Raw genomic sequence first — 11,358 nt, forward strand, 5'->3', positions numbered from 1 at the left:
ACACAGTGAGGATGTGGGCACCAGCAGGCTGTACTTTGTGAATGCCTCCCTGCAGAGGGTGACCTACTCCAGCTCTCTGGGGGTGTCCCTGCCCTGCCCTGCAGCCGGCACCCCCAGCGCCGCTCTGCGCTGGTACCTGGCCACCGGCGATGACATTTACGACGTGCCGCACATCCGCCACGTCCACGCCAACGGCACCCTGCAGCTGTACCCCTTCTCGCCCTCCGCCTACAACAGCTACATCCACGACAACGACTACTTCTGCACTGCCGAGAACCAGGCCGGGAAGATACGCAGCCCCAACATACGCATCAAGGCTGGTGAGTCATGTGCACACCTGACCCACAGGTGTCACTGGGGTGTCAGGTAGACTGACTGACAGGGGTGTCAGGTAGGCTGAGGGACAGGTGTGTCAGGTAGGCTGAGGGACAGGTGTGTCAGGTAGACTGACAGACAGGTGTGTCAGGTAGGCTGACGGACAGGTGTGTCAGGTAGGCTGACAGACAGGTGTGTCAGGTAGGCTGACAGACAGGTGTGTCAGATAGGCTGGGGACAGGTGTGTCAGGTAGGCTGACAGACAGGTGTGTCAGGTAGGCTGACGGACAGGTGTGTCAGGTAGGCTGAGGGACAGGTGTGTCAGGTAGGCTGAGGGACAGGTGTGTAAGTTAGACTTAAGGACAGGTGAGTTAGGTAGATTAAGGGACCGGTGCTTAAATTAGACTAAGGGACAGTGTTAAATTAAGCTGACAGACGTGATGTTCGAGGTTAAACTGACTGACAGGGCTACATTCAAAACAATGTATCGCACATTGATGTATTGTATCAAATGCAGTATTAGTATAAAAGGAATTTACAGCTAGCGTTGGTATGAGTGGGTGTAGAGCATGACAGGTCGTCATGGCATTAGAAGGACATAATCTGCACAGCACCTTGATCCACCTTGCCCACGACGAACTACACCTCCCACGCAACCCTCTGTTCCTCCTCCGCCCGGCTACAGCCAGCCAATCTGTGGGATGCACCAATTAGCGTTTAGCTTGGTTAATGAGAGATAATTAAAGAAGTGTGCTGGGGCTATATTTAGCCTGGCACTATAGAGGACAGGAGGAAACACAGAGGGATGGGAGGCGACAGCACCGAACACGCAATACTCCTAATATACTACTACTATACCAATGTTTAGCAGTGTATAATGCTGTCGCATAGCACCCATAATACTCTTATACTAACATTATGTATAATATCTATCTGATAATACCACTGCATATAATACCCTTATATATACTTATTCAGTATTCATTCTAATAATATATAAATACAAAGAATACTCTATTGCCAATATTGCCAGGCATTTTGGCGGCAAAGAGTTTGGTGTTGAGGATTACGTCAGTGAGTGAAGTCGGAATACCTTTTACACCGGATACAACATCCAGAACATTTTCACATTCAGTTGGCTTACATTAATATCATCAGGGCGTGTGATTTCATGAGTCTGCTCTGGCAAACAAAACAACAACATGTATGTCCTGTGTAGCAATGACAGAGCTGGTCTCTGCACACGGCTGTTGCCAGGGAAGAGGATCGGATCAGTTCCTTAGCAACCTCCGCATATTCTCACCTCCTGTAATTCCACTAATGAGTCTGGGCTTATTCAGAGTGGCAAATATTTAAATATTTAATGAACCTGCAGTGGATGTAACACCACGACCCTCCCTTCCTCTCTCTAGCCTCACCTCTCCTCCCTATCTCTCCGGCCGTCTCCTGCTTCTCTCCTCCTTCTCTCCTCACCTCTCTCCTCGCGTCCCTACTCCCTCTCTCCTCCCTCTCTCCTCGGCCATCTCCTCCTTCTCTCCTCCTCCCCCTCATCCGTCTCCTCCCTCTCTCTTCACCTTTCTTCCATTTCTCCTCACCCCTCTCCTCCCTCTCTCTTCACCTCTCCTCCACCTCTCCTCCCTCTCTTTTCATCTCTCCTCCTTCTCTCCTCACCTCTCCTCCCTCTCGCCCATCCTCTCCCCTCCTCTCTCTAGTGGATGCGACGCGCACCATCAACCATGGGTTCACTTATACATGTTCCCCTCTCTCCTCCTCTCCTCCTCGCTCCCGTCACCCCTTCATCAGCCCCCGGTTCACCCTCCCTCCTGCGTGTAGCTCAGCCGGTGGAGCATGGCATTAACACTGCTAGGGTTGGGGGTTCTATTCCGACTGGGGACACCCATGCTGGGAGTCACGTGAGGGACACTCAGTGTTGTAGGAAGCTTTGGATAAAAGCATGCAACAGCACCATCACCACAATGGGAAGGTAACCTTTACCGTGTGTGTGTGTGTGTGTGTGTGTGTGTGTGTGTGTGTGTGTGTGTGTGCAGTGTTCAGGGAACCCTACACGGTGCGTGTGGCTGACCAGCGGTCCATGCGGGGCAACGTGGCCGTGTTCAAGTGCCTGATCCCCCCCGCGGTGCAGGAGTACGTGAGCGTGGTCTCCTGGGAGAGAGACACCGTCTCCATCACGACAGGTACAGCCCTCCGCCGACGTGTGTGTGTGTGTGTGTGTGTGTGTGTGTGTGTGTGTGTAACTATGCGGTGTGGGTGTGTGAGTGTGTGAGTGTGTGTGTGCGTCTGTGTAACCATGTGTTGTGTGTCTGTGTGTGTGTGTGTGTGTATGAGGTGTATATTGTTAAGAAATGAAAATCTGCTTGCTCTCATCTCCTGTTCAGTGATCAGTGACCACACGGCCACACACAAACACACACACACACAAACACACACACACACACACACACACACACACACACACATAAACACTGCCCTCCCTCCTCTCCTGCCTTCCCATTTTCTACTTCCACCTCCTCTTTTTCACCTCCCTCTTCGTCCTGCTCCTCCTCCTCCTTGACACAGGTCCTCACACATTGTGATCAAAGCTGTCTGTCCTGTCTGTTTATACATTATAAATGTCCAGTGTGTGTACGCTTATACATATTTTATTCTAGAATGGGAGCAACTGCAACCACCCAATTTCTCCCCAGGGATCAATAAAGTATTTCTGATTGTGATATCTCCCTCACCGTCTCGCTCTCTCTCTCTCTCTCTCTCTCTCTCTCTCTCGCTCGCTCGCTCGCTCTCCCTCACTCTCTCGCTCTCTCTCTCTCCCCCCCCTCTCTCTCTCTCCCTTCCTCTCTCTCTCTCCCCCTCCCTCTCTCCCTTCCTCTCTCTCTCTCCCTCCCTCTCTCTCTCCCCCCCCTCTCTCTCTCCCTCCCTCTCTCTCTCCCTCCATCTCTCTCTCTCTCTCTCTCTCTCTCTCTCTCTCTCTCTCTCTCTCTCTCTCTCTCTCTCTCTCTCTCTCTCTCTGGTGTCTACAGCTGTGATGTGTTCCTCCATCACATATAAAAGTGTCTCCTCTCTCTCTCCACCTCGTCCTTGAACAACCAGGCCACAATTAGACACTCCCAACATCCATCTTCATTAACCTCATTCTTATCTGTGTGTGGTTGCCTGTGTGTGTGTGTGGGGGTGCGTGCACGCATGTGCATGTGTGTGTGTGTGTGTCATTCCCAATACAATGGGTCCTTACGTGAGGCAAACAGAGTTTATGATTATATAATGTGTATGGAGCTTGTTGTTCGATATATCATGATGATGCATTTGTTGCCTTCTAAATGTGGAGATGAGAGGAGAGGAGAAAAGAAGAGACGAGAGGAGCAGAGAGGAGAGGAGAGGAGAGGGAGGAGAGGAGAGAAGAGGAGAGGAGAGGGAGGAGAGGAGAGGAGAGGGAGGAGGAAGAGGAGAGAAGAGGAGAGGAGAGGGAGGAAAGGAGAGGAGAGGGAGGAGAGGAGAGGAGAGAAGAGGGAGGAGAGGAGAGGAGAGGAGAGGGAGGAGAGGAGAGGGAGGAGAGGAGAGGAGAGGGAGGAGAGAAGAGGAGAGGAGGAGAGGGAGGAGAGGAGAGAAGAGAGGAGGAGAAGAGATGTGGACGGTAGGAGTGGAGGGGAGGAGAGGGAGGACCATGGATGGGAGGAGAGGAGAGTGGAGTAGAAGAGAGGGAGAGAGGGCGAGGAGGAAGGGGAGGAGAGGGAGAAAGGAGTAGAGGAGAAAGAAGAAAGGAAGCAAGGAGGGTAGTAGGGCAAGAATGGCCTCAGGTCGCGACAGATGGAGTTTTATATTTTGTGTACACACACACATACACACTCACGCACACACATACACACTCACGCACACATGCATACACACATATGCATACACACACATGCACACACACATGCATTCACATGCATGCAAACACACACATACACACCGCTAACACATGCAAACACAAACGCACAAACACAGACAAATGCATGCACACACATTCATGCATACAAACATGCATACACACACCCACACCCCCCCAACACACACACACACACACACACACACACAAACAAACACACACACACACACACAAAAACACACACACACACACCTAATTGCACACGTCTGATACACTGACGTACAAATACACCTTCTCTCACTCTCTGCCACTTGCTCTCACTCTCTTACACACCCTGTCGCTCTCTTACCTTCCTTCACACACACTCTCACACACACCCTCTCTCATTCACAATGTAGAGCAGTGTGTGAACAGCAAGACAAACCCAGAACAGAACCAGGAGACGGTCTTATGAGATCCCGGATCTCTTGAGGAGTTCAGTGGACACAAGTCACCAGATGAAGTCTGGGAGGAAAGGGAGACAACACAACAAATGTGTTGGTGTGTGCGTGTGTGTGTGTGTGTGTGTGTGTGTGTGTGTGTGCGTGCGTGTGTGTGTGTGTGTGTGTGTGTGTGTGTGTGTATGTGTGTGTGTGTGTGTGTGTTTGCTGGTTTGTATGGGTATTTAGTATAGGGAATGTTGTAGGTGTCGTGTGTAGTCACAGAGTGTTATAAGGGGAATGTGATCTGTGTGGTGTGTATATAATGTAGTGGAAGTGTGTGTGTGTGTGCGTGTGTGTGTGTGTGTGTGTGTTTGTCTGTGTATCTGTGTGTGTGTTTTTGCATGTTTAGTTGTGTAGACAGGTATTTAGTGGTAGTATGTTGTTGTTGTTGTTGTATGTGATTAGGGGTATGTAGTGTGTAGTGTGAATTTGTGTTGTGTGATTAGGGGTATGTAGTGTATAGAATGTAGTGCGTAGTTGTGGTGTGTGATCAGGGGTATGTAGTCTGTAGTGTGTAGTCTGTAGTGTGTAGTTGTGGTGTGTGATTAGGGGTATGTAGTCTGTAGTGTGTAGTCTGTAGTGTGTAGTTGTGGTGTGTGATTAAGGGTATGTATTCTGTAGTGTGTAGTTGTGGTGTGTAGTTGTGGTGTGTGATTAGGGGTATGTAGGTCACTTAATGAGCAGTGAGTGTGAGGAGGGATAGTTACATTCACATGCTTGCTGAACACTCCTGCACACACAAACACAAACATATTACAACACAGACACACACACACACACACACACACACACACACACACACGTGACAGTGACAAATCCACACACACACGACAACGAACACATCAACAGAGACACACTTACAGGGTTGTGCCCTTTAACCTTTGACCCTGACCTGAGCAGACGATGACCTCATCAACTCAAGACACAGGAACGGCAGTCCCCTCAATGTAACAACACATCATATTAATATTAACAATAATAATAATATCAAGCAGGAAAACAGCATCACATCTGTCTCTGCAGCCCAGGGTCTGCTGCACATTGAAATGATTTCCGCTCACAGATGGATGCACAGTGACACAGAGACACACACACACACACACACACACAAACACGTGCGTAGCAGGAGAACTCATCGTGCACATGCATGCTGATACACTTCATGACATGAACACAGTCAACACACACACATGGACCCTCACATGCGCAGAAGGGACTAAAACAGACCCGTGGACGCATAAACAACAACATCCCTGCAGAGTGGAAGACACACTTTGCATCCCCATACACTGCACACACACTCGCATGCACGCACACGCAGGCACACACACACACACACACACACGCACGCACGCACGCACGCACGCACGCACGCACACACCACACACACACGCACGCACGCACGCACGCACGCACGCACGCACACACACACACACACACACACACACACAGTGTTATATAAGGGACGTGTCTTATTGAATGAGGGCTGTAGTGGTTCTTATTCAGCCAACTGTCTGCTGATGACCTTATCAGCTCTCTGGCTTCAGATAAGTGCTCAATTGTTCTCTCGCCTTGCATATCCTCATCTATTACATCCCTAGCTGTTTCTACCTCTCTCTGTCTCCCTCACTCTCCCTCTCTCTCTCTCTCACTCTCTTAATCTCTCTTCTTTTTACCTCACCTCCTCGCTTGTTTCCTCTCTCCCTCCCTCTCAGCCTCTCGCTCTCTCTCTTTGTCCGTCTGCTTGGCCAGGGGACTGGCAGTGTGTAGGTCTAATGAAGATGAGAAAATTAAAATTGATTTGGTGACTGAAAGCCTTCTTTGTGTGCCCCGGCAGTCGGATGTTCATTTCAGCGACGCCCGGCCGAGAGCTTCCTTTGTGTCACTGATTGGTTCAGGAAGCTCTCGAAGAGCCGCGGCTGCTTGGCTAGCCCACTAGCCAGCGAGGTCGTCGGCACCTGTTCCTCAGGGGTCACGGGGTCGTCCTGTTGGAAGGCGTCGCGTTCGGCATACGCTCTGACCCTGATACCACTAACAACGCTAGCACACGGACCCTAGGCGTGGAAGTACCGTTAACATTCTGATAGTTTAAATGCTAATTCCGCAAGCATCCTGATGCTTTGCTATCGTAAATCTGCTAGCGTCCTGCACAATATCATGCTAATACCGCTAGCATCCTGACACTTCACTGCTAACATCCTGATCCTTAGAATGCTTAAACAGCTAGGATCCTGACGGCTAGCATGCTATTGGCACTAGAATCCTGTTCCTTAGCATGCTTATACTGCTAGCATCCTGATCCTTAGTAACACTGATATGATCCTGATCCTTAGCATGCTAATACTGCTAGCATCCCGATTCTTAGCCACACTGCTAACGTCCTGACCCTTAGCTCCTAATAGTCCCGTCCTGATCCGCTAGCTAACCCGGGTGCTGGCTTCATGACATAACAAAACACAGTCTTGCCCTTTGAACCCCGACAGGTCCTCACATGTCTCACCCATAAGGCCCTCATATGTCTCATACACACACACACACGCACGCACGCACGCACACACACACACTCACACACTCACACACTCCCCATCTGGAGCCTTGTTCTGTTTTTTGTGCGTCACCTTGAGTTGTGTGTGTTAGAGTGTGTGTCTGTGTGTGTCTGTTTGTGTGTGTGTGTGTGTGTGTGTGTGTGTGTGTGTGTGTGTGTGTGTGTGTGTTCATATGTACAACCCCCCTCCTGCCCCACTTTGCAGTCCGGCTAGGAAGCGTAGGGTTTGGAGGGAAGTGGTTCGTTCTGACCTATTTACCTCCGGCTCCACCCTCCCGCACCGTCCCGACACTGGGAACAAACACACCTCCTCTGCTTACATTGTTGAACTGCTTTGACAATGAAAATGTTGATGTACCATGCCAGTAGAGCATGTATGAATTCAATAAAATGCTAATGAGAAAGAGAGATAGAGAGAGAGAGGGAGATAGAGGTAGAGAGAGAGCATTATAGATAGAGGTAGAGAGAGAGAGAGAGAGAGAGAGAGAGAGAGAAAGAGATGTATAGACAGAGAGGTAGAGAGACAGAGCGGTAGAGAGAAAGAGAGGTATGGAGAGGTAGAGAGAGAGAGAGGTATAGAGAGCGTGATAGAGAGGTAGAGAGAGCCTGACATGCAGAGCTGTTTGTCAGAAGAGCAGATCAGCTTGTAAATCTGTGTATGAACACAAAGCCACCGAATCCATTATCAGATACACTTGTCTTTTAGCACTCTAGCCCATGTTAACACACACACACATGCAGACACACACACACACGTACGTGCGCACACACACACAAACACACAGGAAACACAATAAAGCCATTTATGTCTGGAATAAGAGAAAGGTTCATTAAAGTTTAAACTTTATGAACATTAACGTGGCATGCATGTTTAATATCTACCTGGTGTGTGTGTGTGTGTGTGTGTGTGTGTGTGTGTGTGTGTGTGTGTGTGTGTGTGCGTGTGTGTGTGTGTGTGTGCGTGTGTGTGTATGTGTGTGTGGGCCCATAACACACCCACAGACACACAATCCCACACACAGACACACACACACACACACACACACACACAGACACACACAAACAGGGAGATAGAAAGATAGCCCAAGAGAGAGAGACAGATATAGAGTTAAAGAGAGAGAAAGAGAGACAGACAGACAGACAGACAGACAGACAGATAGACAGATAGATAGATAGATAGATAGATAGATAGATAGATAGAAGGACAGATGGACACATACATATAGACATAGATGTATAGATAGATACATACATACATACATATATAAAAATATAGTGTGATTGATAGAGAGACGGATAGATAGATTAATAGAGAGAGATAGAGTGATATAAACAGATGGCCTCCATCTTTTGCTCAGTAAGGCTGAGTAGGCACGTGTATGGATGTGTTAATGAGAAAAAAAGAATTGAGTGTGTGTGTGCATCTCATCTTGGTGTGGGAGTGTGTGGGTGTTGGTGTGTGTGTGTGTGTGTGTGTGTGTGTGCGTGTGTGTTTGCGTGTGCGTGTGTGTGCGTGTGCGTGTGCTTGTGTGTGTGTGTGTGCGTGTGCTTGTGTGTGTGTGTTTGTGTGTGCGTGTGTGTGCATGTGCGTGTGCGTGTGTGCGTGTGTGTGTGTGTGTGTGCTTGTGTGTGTGCGCGTGTGTGCGTGTGTGTGTGTGTGTGTGGAAGAGGCACAATAGGTGTAATTATCTCTGCTTGAGAGGCCTAGTAAGAGAGCCAGAAAGGGAGAGAGAGATAGAGAGAGAGGGAGGGAGGGGGAGGGAGTGAGTGGGAGGGAGGGGGGAGGTTCAACAATGTCTGACCGAGGCCTTTATGTGTACACAGTATTGGGCTGACAAGTGTCGCCTATTATTGACTATTTACACACTACTACACTCACTTGCCCATGTCTGCACACGCACACACACACACACACACACACACACACACACACACACACACACACACACACACACACACACACACACACACACACACAGACACACACACACACACACACAGACACACACACAAAGACACACACGCACACACACACTGTTTGGTCGCAGCCTCTTTGCTATTCTCTCTGCCTTTGTTAGTTTTTTATTCTCTCCCTTCTGTCTCACACACAAACGCAAACACGCATGCACACACACATGCGTGGACACACACGGTGACACACATAGTGCGCGTGTCAGAGTATATTGTCAATTAGGGTAACCGGCCTGGAAGGAAAGAGATGGAAACACATTCATCTGACAGACCAGGCTCTCTCCTCTCACCCTCTTTCCTCTTCCACCCTCTCTCACCCTCTCTCACCCTCTCTCACCCTCTCTCTCCACCCATCTCTCCTCCTGCTCCTCATCCCCATCCTCTTCTGCCACCTCCTCTTCATCCTCCTCCTCCTCCTCCTCCTCCTCCTCCTGTTACTCCTCATCGGGTGCAGGATGTGAGAGTGGGCTTTTTAGCCTGTATGTCTGTGGGTCTCTGTGGGTCTCACTCTCTGTGGGTCTCTATAGGTCTCACTCTCTGTAGGTCTCACTCTCTGTGGGTCTCTATAGGTCTCACTCTCTGTAGGTCTCACTCTCTGTGGGTCTCTATAGGTCTCACTCTCTGTAGGTCTCACTCTCTGTGGGTCTCTTTAGGTCTCACTCTCTGTAGGTCTCACTCTCTGTGGGTCTCTGTGGGTCTCACTCTGTTGGTCTCTTTAGGTCTCACTCTCTGTAGGTCTCACTCTCTGTGGGTCTCACGCTCTGTGAGTCTCTGTGGGTCTCACTCTCTGTGGATCTCTGTGGGTCTCACTCTCTGTGGGTCTCACTCTCTGTGGGTCTCTGTGGGTCTCACTCTCTGTGGGTCTCACTCTCTGTGGGTCTCTGTGGGTCTCAATCTCTGTGGGTCTCACTCTCTGTGGGTCTCTGTGGGTCTCAATCTCTGTGGGTCTCACTCTCTGTGGGTCTCACTCTCTGTGGGTGTCTGTGGGACTCTGTGTTGGGTTGGGTGGCAGCGTTGGGTTAAGAAATAGGATTTACCCCCCCCCCCCCCCCCCCCCACACACACACACTCTCTCTCGTTGTTTAGGCTGCCTAAAGACGGATTAGTGTACAGATTACAGACTTTGCTGAGGAAACCCTTATTCATTTATATATTTATATATACTTAGCATGGTGCGTCTTACCACTGCTTTCTACTTCTCAGTAATACACACTTATACACACCCACACACACACACACACACACACACACACCCACACACACACACACACACACTATGCATGTACTTGATCCCTTGCTTGACAATGAGAGTGATTTTCTTATAATCCTCTCCTACCCCTTTCCTATTCTTATTCGTCTCCTTTTGTGCTACACATCCAGTGTCAATCCAGACGGGTAATTCACGATGATTAATGAATTAAATCACACGCAGCTGACTACTATGATCAAGTCTCCTATTCCTGCGACATGCTGACACCTATTGTTACTCTCAGGGATCAGACTTCAACCGCTGTTTTCCGAAACACAAATTGGTACCTTAAAATCTCCTCGACCAAAACAAGGGTGTTCTGGTCACCTAGCAACCGATGTGTATGTTTGCTGATGCTAGCGGTACCGGCGTGGGCTCAGCGGACGGCTATAAAGGGGAGGCCATCCGGATGTCCACATATGGGCGTGCCTGACAGTGGTGTAAACACCCCAGCCAATCAGGTTCCCTGCCTATGTCGCTCTTGCTCTCTCCGCTCTGGTTGGATCCAGTTTGTAGAGGGAAACCTGTTCTGTGATTTGCAGATCGTCTTAATCTTTCCTCCATTAATTGAGCCTGTTTGGATGCAAGTGTTGGATGCTCCTACACTCCTCGACGGAGCTCTGTGGAGTAAGGGGGGAGGTGAGGGGGGAGTCAGTGGCCGTCAGGGGGGAGTAGGGGGAGGTGAGAGAGGAGAGGGGGAGTAGGTGGGGGGAGGTCAGAGACGAGGAGGACAGGGGGGTCACTGGAGGAATCCCAGTGGTCAACAGCGTATCATGTTCCGACATGACCTCTCATCAGACCTATTGATCCAGCAGTCCATTAAACGATCAACTGCACATAAAGGAAATATCAACAAGGCCGCTCTACTTGATTGATTACCGGAGAGAGAGGGCGAGCGAGATGAAAGACACCG

The 11,358-nt window shown here is 49.6% G+C and overlaps 1 protein-coding gene across 1 annotated transcript in view; it reads left to right on the plus strand.

The window, feature by feature from the left end:
* Nucleotides 1-11,358, plus strand: part of LOC307076982 (cell adhesion molecule DSCAML1-like) — a gene marked incomplete at its 3' end in the record, with an annotated part of 64,573 nt that overhangs the window by 10,249 nt on the left and 42,966 nt on the right. Inside the window, 2 exon segments of the mRNA XM_079738215.1 lie at nucleotides 1-320; nucleotides 2,364-2,510. The exon segment at nucleotides 1-320 is cut by the window's left edge and continues 1 nt beyond it. Coding sequence (XP_079594341.1) covers nucleotides 1-320; nucleotides 2,364-2,510 — 467 coding nt within the window.

Source organism: Pollachius pollachius (genome assembly GCF_949987615.1).
Source record: "Pollachius pollachius genome assembly, chromosome: 6".
In the NCBI taxonomy this organism is placed as follows: Eukaryota; Metazoa; Chordata; class Actinopteri; order Gadiformes; family Gadidae; genus Pollachius; species Pollachius pollachius.